The 22039-nt window shown below is 45.6% G+C and overlaps 1 protein-coding gene and 1 non-coding gene across 7 annotated transcripts in view; both read left to right on the top strand.

The window, feature by feature from the left end:
• USP15 (ubiquitin specific peptidase 15) overlaps window positions 1-22039 on the top strand; it is a 258720-nt gene that overhangs the window by 172540 nt on the left and 64141 nt on the right. For all 6 annotated transcript variants that reach the window (XM_063927377.1, XM_063927378.1, XM_063927379.1 and 3 more), the window contains 2 exons: window positions 18220-18303; window positions 18396-18490. In XM_063927377.1, the coding sequence (XP_063783447.1) occupies window positions 18220-18303; window positions 18396-18490 (179 nt within the window). The remainder of the gene's footprint in view (window positions 1-18219; window positions 18304-18395; window positions 18491-22039) is intronic.
• LOC134938694 (U5 spliceosomal RNA) lies at window positions 3971-4091 on the top strand. The gene has a single exon (XR_010181201.1). It is a non-coding gene; the product is annotated as a U5 spliceosomal RNA (small nuclear RNA).

The raw sequence follows: 22039 nt of genomic DNA on the forward strand, positions 1-22039 counted from the left end.
GTTTGACGGTTGAACGCCGGATCCTAGCAGAAAAAGGCACATTCCGGATGAGGTTATTCCTACGCTGATAAAGGCTAGGAAGGACGTGACGGCTAAACATCATCACCGTATATGGCGAAAATATGTTGCTTGGTGTGAGGCCAGGAATGCCCCCACGGAGGAATTCCAGCTGGGCCGTTTCCTTCACTTCCTACAGTCGGGAGTGACTTTGGGCCTAAAATTGGGTTCCATTAAGGTCCAGATTTCGGCCCTGTCTATTTTCTTTCAAAAAGAACTGGCTTCTCTACCTGAAGTTCAGACGTTTGTAAAGGGAGTGCTGCATATTCAGCCCCCTTTTGTGCCTCCGGTGGCACCTTGGGATCTTAACGTGGTGTTGAATTTCCTGAAGTCACACTGGTTTGAGCCACTAAAAACCGTGGAGTTAAAATATCTCACGTGGAAGGTGGTCATGCTGTTAGCCTTGGCTTTGGCTAGGCGTGTGTCAGAATTAGCGGCTTTGTCACATAAAAGCCCCTATCTGGTTTTCCATATGGACAGGGCAGAATTGCGGACCCGTCCACAATTTCTGCCAAAAGTGGTGTCATCTTTTCATATGAACCAACCTATTGTGGTGCCTGTAGCTCCTCGTGACTTGGAGGATTCCGAGTTACTAGATGTGGTCAGGGCTTTGAAGGTTTATGTAGCCAGAACGGCTAGAGTCAGGAAAACTGAGTCGCTGTCTATCCTGTATGCATCCAACAAGCTGGGTGCTCCTGCTTCAAAGCAAACTATTGCTCGCTGGATCTGTAACACGATTCAGCAGGCTCATTCTGCGGCTGGATTGCCGCTGCCAAAATCAGTAAAAGCCCATTCCACAAGGAAGGTGGGCTCTTCTTGGGCGGCTGCCCGAGGGGTCTCGGCATTACAGCTTTGCCGAGCAGCTACTTGGTCAGGTTCGAACACTTTTGCAAAGTTCTACAAGTTTGAGACCCTGGCTGAGGAGGACCTTGTGTTTGCTCATTCGGTGCTGCAGAGTCATCCGCACTCTCCCGCCCGTTTGGGAGCTTTGGTATAATCCTCATTGTCCTTACGGAGTCCCCAGCATCCACTAGGACGTTAGAGAAAATAAGATTTTACTTACCGGTAAATCTATTTCTCGTAGTCTGTAGTGGATGCTGGGCGCCCGTCCCAAGTGCGGACTTCTTCTGCAATACTTGTATATAGTTATTGCTTAAATAAGGGTTATGTTATAGTTGCATCAGGGTTGATCTGATGTTCTGTTGTTGTTCATACTGTTAACTGGGTAAGTTTATCACAAGTTATACGGTGTGATTGGTGTGGCTGGTATAAGTCTTGCCCTGGATTCCAAAATCCTTTCCTTGTACTGTCAGCTCTTCCGGGCACAGTTTCTCTAACTAAGGTCTGGAGGAGGGACATAGAGGGAGGAGCCAGAGCACACCAGAATCCAAATTCTTTCTTAAAGTGCCCTGTCTCCTGCGGAGCCCGTCTATTCCCCATGGTCCTTACGGAGTCCCCAGCATCCGCTACGGACTACGAGAAATAGATTTACCGGTAAGTAAAATCTTATTTTTTGAAACGCAGCCTGTAACATGGCAGTTAGAAGCTGATTGGCTGGTACTTGATCTCCGTCCACTGTGTCTCACTCTCCAAAGCTTAGTAATAGACCTTATAGTTGTGAATTATTTATTTAATTTATTTATTACCAGTTATTTATATAGCGCACACATATTCCGCAGCGCTTTACAGAGATATATTGTATTAAGCAGTGAAAACAGTGGAGAAGTTGCCCATAGCAACCAAACAGCTTTAATGTATCATTTATCCAGTATATTCTATAAAATGAATTGTTGCTATGGGCAACCTCTGCACTTGTCCACTGCTTGATACATCAACCTCTTAAGCTCCATCAAGCTGGTTTAGTATGTACCATGTGAAGTGTGTGTGTCTAGATAGAGAGAGACCTATATGACCGGCACTCCGCTTGAATGGATAAGTAACATAGTATCTGAGGTTGAAAAAAGACAATTGTCCATCGAGTTCAACCTATTTGTGGTCTCCTATGCATGATGATTTGACTAAAATTTCTGACTGATGCTGCTGTCAGCCGTTGCATTTTATCCCTATTTATAGTAACTATAATGCATGACTATGCACCATACCCCTGGATATCCTTATCCATTAGTAATTTATCTAACCCATTCTTAAAGGTGTTGACAGATTCCGCCATTACAACTCCCTCGGGCAGGGAATTCCAAACACGTATTGTCCTTACCGTGAAAAAGCCTTTACGCCGTATTGTGCGGAATCTCCTCTCCTCTAACCTGAGCGAGTGTCCACGAGTCCTCTGTGTTAATCTAACCAAAAACAGGTCCCGCGCAAGCTCTGTGTATTGTCCCCTTATATTTCTTTTTCATCCACTAGGGGTCACTGGAGTACTCTTGGGATATGGACGGCGTAGCAGAACAAAGGCACTGAATATTTAAATTTAGAACTCTCCACCCCTCCATATCCCAGAGTACCTCAGTGTACGAACCCAGTGTTTTTTCTGTGCTCAAAGCACTAACATCGGCTTGTGGGATTCCCACACTTGTTGGAAGATTTTATTAATTTTTCATTTTTATTTTAATTTTTTTTTTTAATAGCACATCCCTTCCCAGTTTCAAGAAAAACATGGGTCCGGGATAGTGCCGCTGCACGGGCAGCGCATGGCGTGTCGGTCCTCACAAAGAGCACCCTCACAGCCACAGGCAGCCCACTGCTCCTGCAAAGAGCAGCCAGGACTAGAGAGCTGGACGGAGCTTACACAGAAGAAGCCTCGTCGCAGCCATGACTTAGATCACTGGAAAGCTGACTGGAAAGCTGGACGGAGCTTACACATAGAAGCCCCGTCGCAGCCAGGACTACAGAGCTGGACGGAGCTTACACAGAAGAAGCCCCGTCACAGCCATGAGTTACATCACTGGAGAGCTGGACGGAGCTTACACATAAGAAGCCCCGTCGCAGCCATGATCAGGAGACAAGCAAGGTAGGCTGGGGAACGGGGCGGTCAGCGCAGGCTGCCGCCCCGCTATGTTGGGGTTAATATGCTGCTTCGCCGCTCATACGCCCGCCAAGCCCCAGCCGCTACGTCTGCAAGCCGCCCGTCCCAGCGCTCCGTCCGGCCGCCCAGCTCCGTCCGGCCGCCCAGCGCCATACGGCCGCAGACGCTCCCTCAGTCTCAGTACAGAGACGGTGACCGCCGCTCCGTCCGGCCGCCCAGCACCATCCACCCACAAGTGCCAGCGCTAAGAGGCTGCAGGCTTCCCGCAGAGACACAGCGTTACAGGGGGGAAGAGGTACGGTGGAATCTGGCGGATCAAATATATGAACAGCAGCACAGTGTATAGGCAGCTATATATATGTGACAGGTATTTATAATGTATTGTTACCTGTCCTGGGAGTAATAGGCTATTGAGTCTATATTACTGTCTGTGATTTTCACGGTATAATAGGCTATTGAGCCTATATTAATGGCTGTTATTATCACTGTATAATAGGTTATTCAGCCTATATATTAATGTCGGTGATTATCACTGTATAATAGGCTATGGAGCCTATATTAAGGTCTGTGGTTATCACTGTATAATAGGCTATTGAGCCTATATTAATGCTGTATAAATATATTAATGTCTGTAATTATCATAGGCTATTGAGCTTATATATATATTTATTCATAGAGCATGTGTTGTACCCGGCCTGTGATTATACTGTATAATAGGCTATATTAACACGGAAACATTTGTAATTTGTTCTGTGATTATCAGGGTCAGCATGGCAAAGGGGCCATTTTAACCATGCTTCCTGTTGTTTTCCAGTGTGTAATTCTGGAACATTCCTGCCCTACATCTCTAAGCCACCAGAGGCGCAGGGGTGTTAGTGGGAATTTGGTTCGGGTTTCACATGCCCATGTGAACTGCTTTTCACATAAAGAATACTCTGGTTTCTCTTCAGATCGAATAAATCTTTTGCCTTTTACTAAAGATTTCCGTAGAGAGGAACAACCATGAGTTTCATATAAATATGTTGTTCAGCAATAAAATATATATATGACACATAATAACTTCAATAAGTCGTGCAAGTGTCTGTCCGTTGCCTATTGTGGTGTCTGTCTGCATAGCGAGTAAGGCTCTAGCGCAGACTAAAAATAATTTTAAAAATCCTATGTTAAGCATTGGCAAATCAAATTAAAAGAGCGGTAACATCGGAGTCTCGGAAGTTACTCCGCCAGCTCTAACAAAAGACAGTCTTTCCAAAGGGCCAATTTCCCTTTGGGTACCAGGGTGTTTATTTAACTGGTCTTATAATTTAATGCACGATTCTATGTCAAATCTCACACCGATAACTACGAGTGAGAAGGGTACATTAGTCCAGCACTCAGATAGTGCGGGGTTTTTGACAACCATACATTGCTAAATCCCAGTGAGTCAATGTCTCCATTTTTACAGAGACTGAGTAGACTCTAACCACTATTTAATCGTTTCCAAAATGACGCGATCCGCCATTGGTAAATGCGTCTGTGTCAAACATTATAAAGACCCAAGATACATTTGGGTCACTAGACTCTATGTATGGAAACAATGACGATCACTGTTAAAAGAAGCTGCAGAGTATATCTGTAAAGCTTCTGCTAACGCCGGTTACTTCGATTCTCACTTTTCATCGTCGCTAGTTTAAGCGCGACAAGGCCAGAGCTTGGTTGGTCCTAAATTTGATATTCAGCCATTACCGCATCCAGTATCAAAACGGAAATACTTGTGCCGGCGTTTAATCCCTTTAGACTTCAGTTTTTTCAAGGCGGTGGTACAAAACAGTCACGCCTTGTAACGACAGGACGCTACAGTCAGCAAGCCAGTGGCTTAACGACCTCTTAGGCCATCTCCATTTTCCAATGTGGAAGCGCGTCTTTACATGTTACATTTGCGGGGTTTCCAGACATCAGCTCATGGATGTCTCAGCTATTTACAGATTAAAGGACAAGACTGCCTCTGTCGAACGGTTTGGCAGGTTGCCATTTAGTCTCTGCTGGGTTTCAGCTGTCTTTATAACCAGGCAGTAGTACACCAACAGAGTCAGGGTTACTTATTCCCCTCTGTTTGGGGTAACAAAACCAGACAGCTCCGTCGCAGTCTCAATCAGCAAGTCACTTACTGCAGTTTGAAAATGGATTTTCTGCGGTTAGTATTTGCATATTGGAGCCACAAAATTGCATAATTGCACTTGATCTTCACAATGCGTATTTACCCATTCCGGTTTGGTCATCACAGGTTCTAGCGTTTGCAAAACGCCACAACCATTAACCATTTCAGGTCTACCGTTTGGCTTCTTGTCAACGCCTCGGGTATTTACCAAAGTGATGTTGGTGATGATAGCTCATCTAAGAGTCCTGACAGTGACAATCGTTCCATACTTAGACGATCTGCTCATAAGAACTCTGTTTCAACAGAGTTCCTCTAACTTAGACGATCTGCTCATAAGAACTCTGTCTCAACAGAGTTCCTCTAACTTGCGCTACTAATGTATACTGCGGTGGCAGGTCAAGTTCAAAAACAATCGCATCTAATTCCGTCTGAACGACGTCAATTCCTAGGTAAGATTATAAATACGGTAAATCAAAGACATTTACCTACTACACCAGCAAGAACAAATGTGCATCTAGTAAGTAGTGCAAAAGCCACGCACACTAGCGGTACATTGGTGTATTCGCCTGTTAAGAATAATGATGTGTTTTCAAAGCGCTTTAGCTCGCCGGCCTTCACTCGCGTTTCCCACAGAGGGGCGAGGGTGTATATACTCTGGACGAGAGTCTCAGAGGTTCAGGAGTTGTAGTTAAAAAAGATCAGCGACAGAGGTTCTAAAACGGATCACGACAGATTGCTGTCGATAAATGTCCTGGAACTCCGTGCAATTTACAGTGCACTACATGCTTCGCTTTCAGTCTGACCAAGTGCAGTCAGACAACGCAACGGGAGTTGCATACACAACAACCAGGGAGAATTAAGAAGCCGCATGGCAATGCGGCAGGTAACTCGAATCCTCAATTGCCCAGAACACCATTATGTGATGATGTCAACGGGGTTCATTCCGTGAGTGGACATCTGTTAGACAGATGATCTCACCCGTCAGGATTTATATCCTGAAAACTGGACATTAAATCCAGAGGTGTTTCATATGTGAGTCCACAGAAGGGGTTACCCTCAGGTATACATGATGGCATCTCGCCACAATTACAAAAGCTCAGTATGTGTACAAAACGACAGATCACAAGGGCAGTGGCGGTGGAGTCTCTCACATTCGTGTGGTCATTCAGCATCGTGTATCTGGCTCCACCATTTTCCGCTGCTCTCTCCGTTGCCAAAACGGAGCATAAGACAGTTCGTCACAGTCATACTAGTGATATCTCATGGGTTTCGGAGAGCTTGCTTCTCGAATCTCCAAGGAATACTTGCACACGATCTTGGCCCGCTCATAATACGTCCAACCTGTTACAACAGGGACCGTTCTTTTACCCATAGTTACCTATGTACCTATTACCTATGTACCGCAGCTGCGGTTGACGGGGTGGGGGTTCAGACCGCCCTCTTAAGAAAAGAAATAGGGCATTACAGTATCGGTTATACCAACCATGTTACGAGCTAGTAAGCCGCTTAAGGCAGCTCATTATTACAAAATTTGGTGTGCTTATATAGGTGGTAAAGCTCGGAAGTTTCCGACATCATCTTTCAAGTTACCAGTATTCTGTTATTTTACAAACGGGGATGGAGAACTGCGTTTATCTGCACTGAGGGTGCAGGTATCTGTGTGGTCAACTTATTTTCAAAGACGTTTGACTCTATTGCGTCGGTACACACCTTTCTACAAGGTGTCATCAAAGTGCAGCCTCCATTTATCCCACCTACAGCGCCAGGCGACTTGAGGTTGGGTTCAGATTTCTTACAGTTTTCATATTTTGAACCCTTACAACAAATGGGGATTAAGTTTCTCACTTGGGAAAACATTTTTCTTCTAGCCTTAGCTTCGGCAAGGGTTTTGTTTTCATATTTGGGTGCCTTGTATTCCAAGCCACCGTATTTGAGTTTTCTCATGACAAAGCAGATCTTCGGACGAATTCCGCTTTCTTATTCTTCACATCAATATACCAATAGTGGTTCCTGTGTTGACAGCACATTCTAGAATTCTGAATGTGGTACACGCATTACGCGTCTATATGTCCCGAACGTCTACAGTACGTGATACGGATACGTTGTTTGTTCTATATGATGCTGCCAACTGGGGTTAGCCAGTTTCTCAGCAGACATTATCCAGTTGGATAATAATGACTACAAGTCAGGCTTACTTTAAGGCTAAGTTACAGTCGCCTACGTCAGTAATAGCTCATCCCACAGGTTCTGTGGGAATGTCAGACCCAGCGGGTCGTGGAGCGTCTACGACGCGGCTACATAGCCTTCAGTGCACCACGTTTGTGCACGTTTACACGTTATGAATGGTTGCGGCATCAGCATCTAGCTTTGGCTGCCTACTGTTACAAGTGTCAAACAGCTCTCCCGCCCACGAGGGAAGCTTTGGTACGTCCCAAGAGTACTCCAGTTACCCCTAGTGGATGAAAAAGAAAATAGGATTTTGGTACTTACCAGGTAAATCCTTTTCTTTGAATCCATAGGGGGCACTGGACGCCCACCCAGAGCAGTTTTACCTGGGTTGTTTTAAGCTCAGAGGAGCTTAGGGTAACACGTTTTACCTGGTTTGTATTAAGCTCAAAGGAGCTTATGGTAACACATTTTCACTGATTGGTTCAAACTATCAAGGTCTATCGGTTATGCTGTCAACTGTTTAGTTGACATTAACGTTATGGGTCAACTTTGTTGTTGTCCGTTATGTTATAGGAATTCTCCATTGTCAACCTCTCTATAGTAGTTCGCTCAGTAAAAACACTGGGTTCGTACACTGAGGTACTCTGGGATATGGAGGGGTGGAGAGTTCTAAATTTAAATATTCAGTGCCTTTGTTCTGCTACGCCGTCCATATCCCAAGAGTACTCCAGTGCCCCCTATGGATTCAAAGAAAAGGATTTACCTGGTAAGTACCAAAATCCTATTATTTGTAGATGTTGATCATATCCCCTCTTAGTCTCCGCTTTTCCAATGTAAACTTGCCTAGTCTTTCAAGCCTTTCCTTGTATTCCATCGTCTCCATGCCCTTAATTAGTTTGGTCGCCCTCCTCTGTATCTTTTCAAGCTCCAGGATATCCTTTTTGTAGTACGGTGCCCAGAATTGTACACAGTATTCAAGGTGTGGCCTCACTAGTGATTTATATAACGGGAGTATAATACTCTCGTCCCTAGCATCAATACCCCGTTTTATGCATGCTAATATCTTATTAGCCTTCTTTGCTGCAGTCCTACTTTGGGTACTACTGCTTAGCTTGCTATCTATGAGGACACCCAAGTCCTTTTCCAGTACAGAATCCCCTAATTTTACCCCATTAAGTAGGTAGGTGTAATTTCTCTGACGTCCTAAGTGGATGCTGGGGACTCCGTAAGGACCATGGGGAATAGCGGCTCCGCAGGAGACTGGGCACATCTAAAGAAAGCTTTAGGACTATCTGGTGTGCACTGGCTCCTCCCCCTATGACCCTCCTCCAAGCCTCAGTTAGATCTCTGTGCCCGAACGAGAAGGGTGCACACTAGGGGCTCTCCTGAGCTTCTTAGTGAAAGTTTTAGATTAGGTTTTTTATTTTCAGTGAGACCTGCTGGCAACAGGCTCACTGCATCGAGGGACTAAGGGGAGAAGAAGCGAACTCACCTGCGTGCAGAGTGGATTGGGCTTCTTAGGCTACTGGACATTAGCTCCAGAGGGACGATCACAGGCCCAGCTTGGATGGGTCCCAGAGCCGCGCCGCCGGCCCCCTTACAGAGCCAGAAGGCAGAAGAGGTCCTGTCTTCAACAAGGTAGCGCACAGCACTGCAGCTGTGCGCCATTGCTCTCAGCACACTTCACACTTCGGTCACTGAGGGTGCAGGGCGCTGGGGGGGGGCGCCCTGAGACGCAATAAAAACACCTTGGATGGCAAAAAAAATGCATCACATATAGCTCCTGGGCTATATGGACGCATTTAACCCCTGCCAGAATCCATAAAAAAGCAGGAGAAAAGTCTGCGAAAAAGGGGCGGAGCCTATCTCCTCAGCACACTGGCGCCATTTTCCCTCACAGCTCCGTTGGAGGGAAGCTCCCTGTCTCTCCCCTGCAGTCACTACACTACAGAAAGGGTTAAAAAAAAAAGAGAGGGGGGCACTAATTAGGCGCAGTATTAACTATACAGCAGCTATAAGGGGAAAAACACTTATATAAGGTTATCCCTGTATATATATAGCGCTCTGGTGTGTGCTGGCAAGCTCTCCCTCTGTCTCCCCAAAGGGCTAGTGGGGTCCTGTCCTCTATCAGAGCATTCCCTGTGTGTGTGCTGTATGTCGGTACTTTTGTGTCGACATGTATGAGGAGAAAAATGATGTGGAGACGGAGCAGATTGCCTGTAATAGTGATGTCACCCCCTAGGGGGTCGACACCTGAGTGGATGAACTGTTGGAAGGAATTACGTGACAGTGTCAGCTCTGTATAAAAGACAGTGGTTGACATGAGACAGCCGGCTACTCAGCTTGTGCCTGTCCAGACGTCTCATAGGCCGCCAGGGGCTCTAAAGCGCCCGTTACCTCAGATGGCAGATATAGACGCCGACACGGATACTGACTCCAGTGTCGACGGTGAAGAGACGAATGTGACTTCCAGTAGGGCCACACGTTACATGATTGAGGCAATGAAAAATGTTTTACACATTTCTGATAATACGAGTACCACCAAAAAAAAGGGGTATTATGTTCGGTGAGGAAAAACTACCTGTAGTTTTCCTGAATCTGAGAAATTAAATGAGGTGTGTGATGATGCGTGGGTTTCCCCCGATAACAACGGATAATTTCTAAAATGTTATTGGCATTATATCCTTTCCCGCCAGAGGTTAGGGTGCGTTGGGAAACACCCCCTAGGGGGGATAAAGCGCTCACACGCTTGTAAGGGCTCTACCTTCGCCTGAGATGGCCGCCCTTAAGGATCCTGCTGATAGAAAGCAGGAGGGTATCCTAAAAGGTATTTACACACATACTGGTGTTATACTGCGACCAGCAATCGCCTCAGCCTGGATGTGCAGTGCTGGGTTGGCGTGGTCGGATTCCCTGACTGAAAATATTGATACCCTAGATAGGGACAGTATATTTTTGCCTATAGAGCATTTAAAAGATGCATTTTTATATATGCGTGATGCACAGCGGAATATTTGCCGACTGGCATCAAGTCTAAGCGCGTTGTCCATTTCTACCAGTAGAGGGTTATGGACACGTCAGTGGTCAGGTGGTGCGTATTCCAAACGGCATTTGGAAGTATTGCTTTATTAAGGGAGGAGTTATTTGGGGTCGGTCTTTCAGACCTGGTGGCCACGGCAACAGCTGGGAATTCCACGTTTGTACCCCAGGTCGCCTCTCAACATGAGAAGACGCCGTATTATCAGGCGCAGTCTTTTCGTGGACAAGCGGGCAAAAGGTTCCTCATTTCTGCCCTGTGACAGAGGGAGAGGAAAAAGGCTGCAGAAATCAGCCAGTTCCCAGGAACAGAAACCCTCTCCCGCCTCTGCCAAGCCCTCAGTATACGCTGGGGCTTTACAAGCAGAATCAGGCATGGTGGGGGGCCCGTCTCAATGAATTTCAGCGCGCAGTGGGCTCACTCGCAAGTAGACCCCTGGATCCTTCAGGTGATATCTCAGGGGTACAAATTAGAATTCGAGACGTCTCCCCCTCGCCGTTTCCTAAAGTCGGCTTTACCAATGAATCCTTCTGACAGGGAGACAGTTTTGGAAGCCATTCACAAGCTGTATTCCCAGCAGGTGATAATCAAGATACCCCTCCTGCAACAGGGAACGGGGTATTATTCCACACTGTTGTGGTACCGAAGCCGGACGGCTCGGTGAGACCGATTCTAAATCTAAAATCTTTGAACACTTACGTACAGAGGTTCAAATTCAAGATTGAGTCACTCAGAGCAGTGATTGCGAACCTGGAAGAAGGGGACTACATGATGTCTCGGGACATCAAGGATGCTTACCTTCATGTCAAAATTTACCCTTCTCACCAAGGGTACCTCAGGTTTATGGTACAGAACTGTCACTATCAGTTCAGACGCTGCCGTATGGATGGTACACGGCACCCCGGGTCTTTACCAAGGTAATGACCGAAATGATGATATTCCTTCGAAGGAAGTGAATTTTAGTTATCCCTTCCTTGGACAATTCCCTGATAAGGGTAAGATCCAGGGAACAGTTGGAGGTCGGTGTAGCACTATCTCAGGTAGTGTTGCGGCAGCACGATTGGATTCTCAATATTCCAAAATCGCAGCTGGTTCCGACGACGTGTCTTCTGTTCCTAGGGATGATCCTGGACACAGTCCAGAAAAAGGTGTTTCTCCCGGAGGAGAAAGCCAGGGAGTTATCCGAGCTAGTCAGGAACCTCCTAAAACCGAGCCAAGTCTCAGTGCATCAATGCACAAGGGTTCTGGGTAAAATGGTGGCTTCCTACGAAGCAATCCCATTCGGCAGATTCCACGCAAGAACTTTCCAGTGGGACCTGCTGGACAAATGGTCCGGATAGCATCTTCAGATGCATCAGCGGATAACCCTGTCACCAAGGACAAGGGTGTCCCTCCTGTGGTGGTTGCAGAGTGCTCATCTTCTAGAGGGCCGCAGATTAGGCATTCAGGACTGGGTCCTGGTGACCACGGATGCCAGCCTGCGAGGCTGGGGAGCAGTCACACAGGGAAGGAATATCCAGGGCTTATGGTCAAGCCTGGAGACATCACTTCACATAAATATCCTGAAGCTAAGGGACATTTACAATGCTCTAAGCTTAGCAAGACCTCTGCTTCAAGGTCAGCCGGTGTTGATCCAGTCGGACAACATCACGGCAGTCACCCACGTAAACAGACAGGGTGGCACAAGAAGCAGGAGGGCAATGGCAAAAGCTGCAAGGATTCTTCGCTGGGCGGAAAATCATGTGATAGCACTGTCAGCAGTATTCATTCCGGGAGTGGACAACTGGGAAGCAGACTTCCTCAGCACGACCTCCACCCGGGAGAGTGGGGACTTCACCCAGAAGTCTTCCACATGATTAAAAACTCGACAGGTATTGCGCCAGGTCCAGGGACCCTCAGGCAATAAGCTGTAGACGCTCTGGTAACACCGTGGGTGTACCAGTCAGGGTATGTGTTCCCTCCTCTGCCTCTCATACCCAAGGTACTGAGATTGATAAGATGGAGAGGAGTAAGCACTATATTCGTGGTTCCGGATTGGCCAAGAAGGACTTGGTAACCGGAACTTCAAGAGATGCTCACGGAGGATCCGTGGCCTCTACCTCTAAGAAGGGACCTGCTCCAGCAAGGACCCTGTCTGTTCCAAGACTTACCGCGGCTGCGTTTGACGGCATGGCGGTTGAACGCCGGATCCTGAAGGAAAAAAGGCATTCCGGATGAAGTCATCCCTATCCTGATCAAAGCCAGGAAGGATGTAACCGCAAAAACATTATCACCGCAATTGGCGAAAATATGTTGCGTGGTGCGAGGCCAGTAAGGCCCGACGGAGGAAATTCAACTGGGTCGATTCCTACATTTCCTGCAAACAGGAGTGTCTATGGGCCTGAAATTGGGGTCCATTAAGGTTCAAATTTCGGCCCTGTCAATTTTCTTCCAAAAAGAACTAGCTTCAGTCCCTGAAGTTCAGACGTTTGTAAAAGGGGTACTGCATATACAGCCTCCTTTTGTGCCTCCAGTGGCACTTTGGGATCTCAATGTAGTTTTGGGTTCCAAAAGTCACATTGGTTTGAACCACTTAAATCTGTGGAGTTAAAATATCTCACATGGAAAGTGGTCATGCTGTTGGCCCTGGCCTGGGCCAGGCGCGTGTCAGAATTGGCGGCTTTATCCTGAAAAAGCCCTTATCTGATTTTCCATTCGGACAGGGCGGATTTGAGGACTAGTCCTCAGTTTCTCCCCAAGGTGGTTTCAGCGTCTCACCTGAACCAACCTATTGGTGGTGCCTGCGGCTACTAGGGACTTGGAGGCCTCCAAGTTGCTAGACGTTGTCAGTGCCCTGAAAATATATGTTTCCAGGACGACTGGAGTCAGGAAATCTGACTCGCTGTTTATCCTGTGTGCACCCAACAAGCTGGGTGCTCCTGCTTCTAAGCAGACTATTGCTCGTTGGATTTGTTGTACAATTCAGCTTGCACATTCTGTGGCAGGCCTGCCACAGCCAAAAATCTGTAAATGCCCACTCCACAAGGAAGGTGGGCTCCTCTTGGGCGGCTGCCCGAGGGGTCTCGGCTTTACAACTTTGCCGAGCAGCTACTTGGTCAGGAGCAAATACGTTTGTAAAATTCTACAAAATTGATATCCTGGCTGAGGAGGACCTGGAGTTCTCTCAATTGGTGCTGCAGAGTCATCCGCACTCTCCCGCCCGTTTGGGAGCTTTGGTATAATCCCCATGGTCCTTACGGAGTCCCCAGCATCCACTTAGGACGTTAGAGAAAATAAGAATTTACTTACCGATAATTCTATTTCTCATAGTCCGTAGTGGATGCTGGGCGCCCATCCCAAGTGCGGATTGTCTACAATACTTGTACATAGTTATTGTTACAAAAATCGGGTTATTATTGTTGTGAGCCATCTTTCAGAGGCTCCTCTGTTATCATGCTGTTAACTGGGTTCAGATCACAGGTTATACGGTGTGATTGGTGTGGCTGGTATGAGTCTTACCCGGGATTCAAAATCCTTCCTTATTGTGTACGCTCGTCCGGGCACAGTATCCTAACTGAGGCTTGGAGGAGGGTCATAGGGGGAGGAGCCAGTGCACACCAGATAGTCCTAAAGCTTTCTTTAGATGTGCCCAGTCTCCTGCGAAGCCGCTATTCCCCATGGTCCTTACGGAGTCCCCAGCATCCACTACGGACTATGAGAAATAGAATTATCGGTAAGTAAATTCTTATTTTTTGTTATTGTTACCACAGTGCATTACCTTACACTTGTCTGTGTTGAAGCGCATTCTCCATTTGGCTGCCCATGCTTCTAATTTAACTAAGTCGTTCTGAAGAGACTCTGCATCCTCCTCTGTATTTATAGCCTTACACAATTTGGTATCATCTGCAAAAATTGACACCATGCTCTCTAGACCTTCTGTTAGGTCGTTTATTAAAATATTGAACAATAGCGGTCCTAATACTGAGCCTTGCGGCACACCACTTAGCACTTCAGTCCAAGTTGAAAAAGATCCATTAACCACAACGCGCTGCTCCCTATTATCTAACCAGTTTTTGACCCAAGTGCATAATGTGCTTCCTAGCCCTGATTCTTGTAGCTTGTAGATAAGTCTCATGTGTGGTACAGTATCGAACGCTTTAGCAAAGTCTAAAAAGATTACATCCACGTCTTTACCCTGATCTAGGTTTGCGCTTACCGTTTCATACAAGCCAAGTAAGTTGGTTTGACAGGATCTGTCCTTCATAAACCCATGTTGATTCCTTTTAATGACCTTATTGACTTCAAGGAACTTCTGAATACTATCTCTTAGAATACTTTCCCCACTATAGATATAAGACTAACTGGTCTTTAATTACCTGGTTCAGCTTTACTTCCCTTTTTGAATATAGGCACTACTTCTGCTATACGCCAGTCTTTGGGAACCATACCTGATATAACTGAATCCTTAAAGATCAAAGATAGCGGTTTTGCCAGTTCAGAGTGAAGCTCCATTAGAACCCTTGGGTGAATACCATCGGGCCCTGGTGATTTATTAATCTTTGAATGTTTTAATCGGTCACAGACTACTTCCTCGCTTAAATAAGTACCTATCAGTGGGATATTCTCATTATTGAGATTGTGTGTCAGTCCCTGAAATGGGTCCTCTCTAGTGAATACTGTTGAAAAAAACTCATTTAGTGTGTCCGCTATGTCATTATCATTTTTGGTTAAGACTCCCAACTTGTCTTTTAAAGGGCCTATACTCTCCTTCTTTAATCTCTTGCTATTAATGTATTTAAAGAATTTTTTGGGATTCGCTTTGCTTTCCTTTGCTACTAGTTTTTCAGTAGCTACTTTAGCCGCTCTTAGTTCCTTTTTGCAAATTTTGTTACATTCCTTATAGTGCTGAAATGACTCTGCTTCCCCGTCAGATTTGTATTTTTTAAATGCTCGCCTTTTCTTGCCCATAAGTTCCTTAATCTTTTTGTTAAGCCACATCGGTTTATGATTTTTATTCCTTTTTTGCTACTCATAGGAATAAATTTGAGTGTATTTTTAGCTAGCAGGAATTTTAGTACCTCCCATTTCTCCGTAGTATTTTTTCCTAAAAACAAACCTTCCCATTCAATATCCCTAAAAAAATACCCTCATCTTTTCAAAATTTGCTTTGCTAAAGTTTAGAGTCCTAGTTGAGCCAGTATAGGGCTGTTTATGGAAACTGATATTGAATGTGTCCATATTGTGGTCGCTGTTTCCTGTGAGTTCCCCTACTATAATACCTGATACCAAATCCCCATTGTTTGTTAATACCAGGTCTAAGATTGCATTGTACCTAGTTGGTTCCTCAATTAGTTGGACTAAGTAGTTATCATTAAGTGTGTTTAAAAACATATTTCCCCTAGCAGTATCACATGAATCGTTTTTCCAGTTTATCTCTGGATAGTTAAAATCTCCCATCACTACTATGTCTCCTACTCCTGCTGCTCTTTAAATTTGCTTTAGTAACAATTCCTCATCAGATGCGTTGATACCAGCCGGCCTATAGCATACACCCAATACTAACTTTTTTATTCCTTTTTCCCCGCATGCAATTTCTACCCATAATGTCTCGACAGTGTCTACAGTCCCCTCCTGAATATCTTCCCGTATATCAGGTTTTAAAAACGGCTTTACGTAAAGACACACCCCTCCACCCTTTTTATTTAGTCTGTCTCTCCTAAACAGTGTATAGCCCTCCAGATTGACTGTCCAATCATGAGATTCATCCCACCAAGTTTCAGTAATGCCTATAATATCATACTGTTTACTTGCATGCAAGTATTTCTAGTTCACCCTTTTTACCAGTAATGCTTCTGGCGTTTACATACATACAACTAAGATAAGTATTTTCCCTTGCGTTAGGGACATCTTTCACCTTATGTAGCAATGATGACCTGTAATCGTCATTGGTTAGTGCTTTGGTAAAATCCCTTTTAGTACCCATGTTAGTAACCTTACCGCCTGCTCTTACCCTCCCCCCAACTTCTCCCCCATTTCGTTTACTACCGCCATCCCCACTATTCTCACTGCATGACCCGTAGTTTCTAGCTAAACCCTCCCCCCAGGCTCCTAGTTTAAAATCTCCTCCAACCTTCTAACCATCCTTCCCCCCAGCACCGCTGCCCCCTCCTCATTCAGGTGCAATCCGTCACGACAAAAGAGATGGCGCCTGACTGAGAAGTCCGCCCAGTGTTCCTGAGTGCCCTCCCACGAGACACAAAGGACCAGCAGACAGTAACTTCAGGCGGCACTCCAAGGGTTTTTAACATAAGACCGCTTCACACACTTCGTCAGTAACCATTTCAGGTGTTTTATTACACACCTTTTGTCAGAATAAACATGCAAAAATACTTCTTACCTTAAATAACACCAGTGAGTGAGAGCGGACCTAGCAGCCCTTGCACTTTCGGAATCGGGCTGAGTGACGTCACACGGAGGCCGGCAGTGGGGGGGAGGAGCGGAGCCTGTTACCATGGTGACCTCCACCTATAACATGGGACTACATGTTTTAGTACAATAATACATAACTGGCAAACCATAAAACAAGCACATATTACATGTGATGAGCGCTTAAAACAGTACAGTGAATGTATACTAAGCAAATCGTCTCCAACTTTGGTAGGTTAACACTGAAATCGACATCCAGTATCATAAGGATACACAATTCACATAACAGGGGCCATCTTGTGTTATTAGAGTTGACAATAGCATTAGTACAGTGAATTATAATAATTATTTAAAGGCATAGACCTATAGTGTCAGACACCCACATACTTTATCCAAGGAGCCCCTCAGGCCCCGTCAGTACGCCCAGGGCAAATATATTGGACTTATGGTCCCCCAAACCAAGTAACAGGGGGAGGAAAAGGGGAAAAAGAGGACGAAAGGGGAAGGAAAAGGAAGCGACAAGCCACTACCAGTACATTAATTAAGCCTATGGGAATATGCGCTATTCGCTCAAACTAAAAAAAGAAAAGCATATAATCGCAACAGCAAAAGTACAGCAGGAGTCATAATACTCCATAAGCTTTTAGAGGACACACAACAGGGATACGTTTTCATTAAGACCAGCCGGGGCCACGTTGTTCAGTTCAAAAATCCATCTTTCCTCCAATTGTAACAGTTTCTTATTTCGATCACCACCCCTTGCCATCGGGGGGACATGGTCGATTAATTTATACCGCAAAGCAGCCATAGAATGACGTGCCTCTCTAAAGTGCCTGGCCACAGACTGTTCGAAGTCCTTACCTTCAAGCGAATGTCTTATAGCAGATCAAAGTGCATGAGGTCTTGCTTACGTAGGCCAGTCTGCACGGGCATTTTATAATATAAACAACAAATTTAGAAGTACACGTGAGCACGTGCTTAATTGCTATCTTCTTCCCAGAGTGTGGATGCAGTATCACTGGTTCTGTCTCGAGATACCTACATGTAGTACATCCTGTACATTTGTATTTTTATATAGTGTGTGTATTTATGTAATGTCCGTGTTACATAAGAAGTTCTATGACCTGATTTTAACAAAATTAAACATCAGAATCAGCGTTTGGCAAAGTTGAAAATGACGGAGCTAGCAAGCCATCTGTCATCTTTACTATATTTCTCCCTCCTATTCTATTACCTTAATACAAACCATTACACATTAGTAATTGTCTATCCATTTTATATTTTGCTGCAAACATAACAAGGATATTAAGCCTATGAAGGATTTGTAAGTTGGGATAAGCCAACTAGGTATACAGTAACAAAAGATACAGTTGTTTGCAATTTTAGATTGGTATACAACATCTTGACCATATGTATTTGTTTCTTTTTCAGTACAAGGTAATTGTTCCAAAGATTGGGAACATTATGGACCTTTGCACAGCTCTTTCATCACTGTCTGATATTGCACCAGAAAAGGTATGTGTTCTGTTATTACATGCCTTTTCCTGGTCTCTATTCAGTTTCATAAACTAATTATTTAATTTTGTTCTTTGACAACTTATGTTTAGATGGTGGTCACAGATATTTACAACCATAGATTCCACAGGATATTTGCAATGGATGAAAACCTGAGTAGCATTATGGAGCGTGATGACATTTATGTGTAAGTTACATAGTGCACTAAATATTTAAACATTTTTGGCTTAAGTTAAAAACGTGATGGACCAGAGCTAATTTAAAAAAGTAATAACAATGTTTTGGGCATCTTTGCCATACCATATATAAGTAAATTTATTAACTAATTTTAAATAAGTGTCTAAAATGAAATAGAAGTAAATGCTACCTCTCTCCCTACTGGTCAATATAAATAAGTGGGAGGTTTCGGGAATCAACCCGTAAGCCAATTTTTCCCTTAACTTAGGTGCAAAAATTTCCTATAGGGAGACAGTCTGATGTGACAGTTGGTGATACACAGTGCAGCTGCTGTTTGACATGGAAAACGTGAACCGTGTGAGGTCCTGAGGACTGAGGGGCAGATGTATTAAGCCTGGAGAAGTGATAAAGCAGTGATAAGTGGAAGGTGATAACGCACCAGCCAATCATTACAGGTTGAAAAAAGACAGTTAAGAACTGATTGGCTGGTGTATTATCACCTTCCACTGATCACTTCTTTATCACTTCTCCAGGCTTAATAAATCTGCCCCTGAGTTTGAGAACCATTGGTCTAGGCTAACAAAATAAAAATTCAGAAGTACCAATAGTGCGCACAGCTGCTAGCGGTGCAGTAATCTAAGAGAGTTTTTTCCCACCTCCACCACAATTCATGAATAGACCATACATAGAATACCGCTTCACCAGCACTGTAGATCACGATGATATGGTTTACAATATAATTTCTACTGTTTCGTATACTGATCCTCCTTTCGTATTAACCGGAAGAGCCGACAGTCATGTCTCAGAGATTACCGGAAAAGGAAACAATATACAGAAACCTAGTGTTATAATGTATAAATAGCATATTTATTACATCACACAGAGGAAATTATATTGTGAACCGTATCATCGTGATATACAGCACTGGTGAAGTGGTATTCTATGTATTGTATGTTCATGAGTCTAGGCTAACACTCTAATGTTAGACTATAAGCCTCATTCTGCATCTGACGCAATGTTGATATCTCATGTGGTTGAGTGAATTTGTTTTGTTTTTTCAACTGTGCGTGCATCTAAGTCGCACTTAGCATGTGTCCAGAGTCCATGCACCGAGTCACAATTGCAGATGAAATGCATGATCTCAGAAATGTCTTGAAAATGTATTGGGCATTCCTGGGTGCTAAATTGGAAGAGACAGGGAGGAGGTTATGCATACACATAGAGATGTCAATTCTTATGGACATGTTATGGTAGTATAGCAGACGTGTAGCTGAGATAGTTGCAAACTGAGGGGCAGATGTATTAAGCCTGGAGAAGTGATAAAGCAGTGGTAGTGTAAGTCAGTGGTTCTCAAACTTTCTTAGTTCAGGGCATCCTTAGGGTCTGAGAATATTTTTGCAGCATCCCTAGGTGCCAAACTCTGAAAAGGGGTTCACTACGGCTGGCCGGCGGTCGGGCTCCCGGCGACCAGCATCCCGGCGCCGGGAGCCCGACCGCCGGCTTACCGACAGCTTGGCGAGCGCAAATGAGCCCCTTGCGGGCTCGCTGCGCTCGCCACGCTACGGGCACGGTGGCGCGCTACGCGCGCCACACTATTTTATTCTCCCTCTATGGGGGTCGTGGACCCCCACGAGGGAAAATAATTGTCGGTATGCCGGCTGTCGGGCTCCCGGCGCCGGTATACTGAGCGCCGGGAGCCCGACCGCCGGCAAACAGAAGACCACCCTCTGAAAAGATATGCTTTTCGGAGTTCGGGACACTGGTGTCGGACCGTAGTCCCATTGATAATAATGGGAACTGCGATCTTCAGTGCGAATGAGCCTTTTGCAGGAAATTTTAGTGATATCTCCTGCATTAGGCTGTTAGCAATAATTCATAATAATATGCAGAAACTGCTATTTCTACATAAGTTGATGAAAAAAAAATGCATCGGCCCGTAACTTGAAACCAAACTCTCAGAACTGTCATCCAGGTATGGAAGCTAAAACACAAGACTGTACTCACCTGCCATCCCCAGGTTTCTCAGTGGCTCTTCTGACCAGCTGCCAGCAGGTGAGGAGGGCAAAGTTAAGTGGTAGAGAGGACAGAAGTGTAAGAAAAGGGGTGGAAGAAAAAAGGGCCTGGGGAAGGGGGAACACGTAACACACAAATTGGGACCTGGGAGATGGGCATGGCGACTGACACACTGGATCCCAGAGGGGGGGATGACTTGGGGTCGGAACATGATGACACATACAAGGGCCTGTGAGGGGGGTCATGTTAATACACATAATGGGGCCTTGGGGGGGGGGGGGGGGGGGGGCATGATGACACACACATTCACTGGGTCCTGGGTGTTGGGGACATGGTGACCAAGACACTGAGACCTGGGAGGGGAGCATGTTGATACACATGCTGGGGGCGCATGGTGACACACACACACACTGGGACCTGGGAGGGGGGCATGGTGACATGCACACTGGGACCTGGGTGGGGGGCATGTTTATACGCATTTTGGGTCCTGGGGGGGTGGGGAGAGTCGGCAGGTGGGAGGGGGGTCGGCAATGACATGATGGCACACACTGGGACCTGGTAGGGGGCATGTTGTTACACATACTGGGGGGCGGGGGGTCATGGTGACACACACACACTGGGTCCTGGAGGAGGAGGGGTGGTGACATAGTGACACATACACACTGGAGTCTGGGAGGCATGGTCATACAAACTAGGGCCTGTGTGGGACATGCACACTTTGACCTATGGGACGTAGGGGAGAAAGAAGTACAGTATTAGGGAGCTTGGGGCAGAGCAGTTCTGTAAAGGAGGGGCTTGTCACAGGGAGCAAAGCATCTGCAGAGAAGGAGCTGCGCTCCCTATGGAAACAGAGGCCAGCAGAATCCTCATAGCCCAGAATGTGACCAATTGCAGGTCTCTGAGTGGGGATGCTTCCACTCCTCTTCAGCAAATCTGATAGGCAGCTGCGTTGGGGGAAGAAGATGAGAGGCGGGCAAGGTAATCCATCACTGCCGGAGACCGCCCCAACTCTTACTTGCAGCCTCCGCTCTGCCCACATCACGCCCGCTACCGTCTGATCACCAAAGTGGCAATGCATGCACTTGATCATTTGAGGGGCTGGTGCAAAATTCAATGGTGTAACAGATGATCGCATCTAAAGATGCACCTAGCGGCTTTTGAGCATGTAAAGGTGCTTATAGTGGGCGTCTGAGTCCTTGCACATTCAGGCACACGCTTGAACACAGGGCTTGTAGCAGTAAAGAAACAATACTAGCAGAAGATGCATACTGTACATGGATGCTACAGTGTCCAACACAGAATCTGTCCCTGTCTGTTGACATGCTCTAATATAGGCTTTGAATGTTACAGGCATGCATTCCTATGTATATTATGTTAGAACATGCTATGGTACTCAAAGTAAAAAAAAATGTTTTTCCCTGTCAGTAGAAAGAGAAAAAAATGCACAGTAATGGGTTTGCTTGCGACTGATGGCAAATGAATACTGCAGTTCAGCAAATAGGGCCTGATTCTGAGTGACCGCAATGCCAATGTTCACAGGGTTAAG

The sequence above is a fragment of the Pseudophryne corroboree genome, chromosome 6 (assembly GCF_028390025.1).
Source record: "Pseudophryne corroboree isolate aPseCor3 chromosome 6, aPseCor3.hap2, whole genome shotgun sequence".
NCBI classification, from domain to species: Eukaryota; Metazoa; Chordata; class Amphibia; order Anura; family Myobatrachidae; genus Pseudophryne; species Pseudophryne corroboree.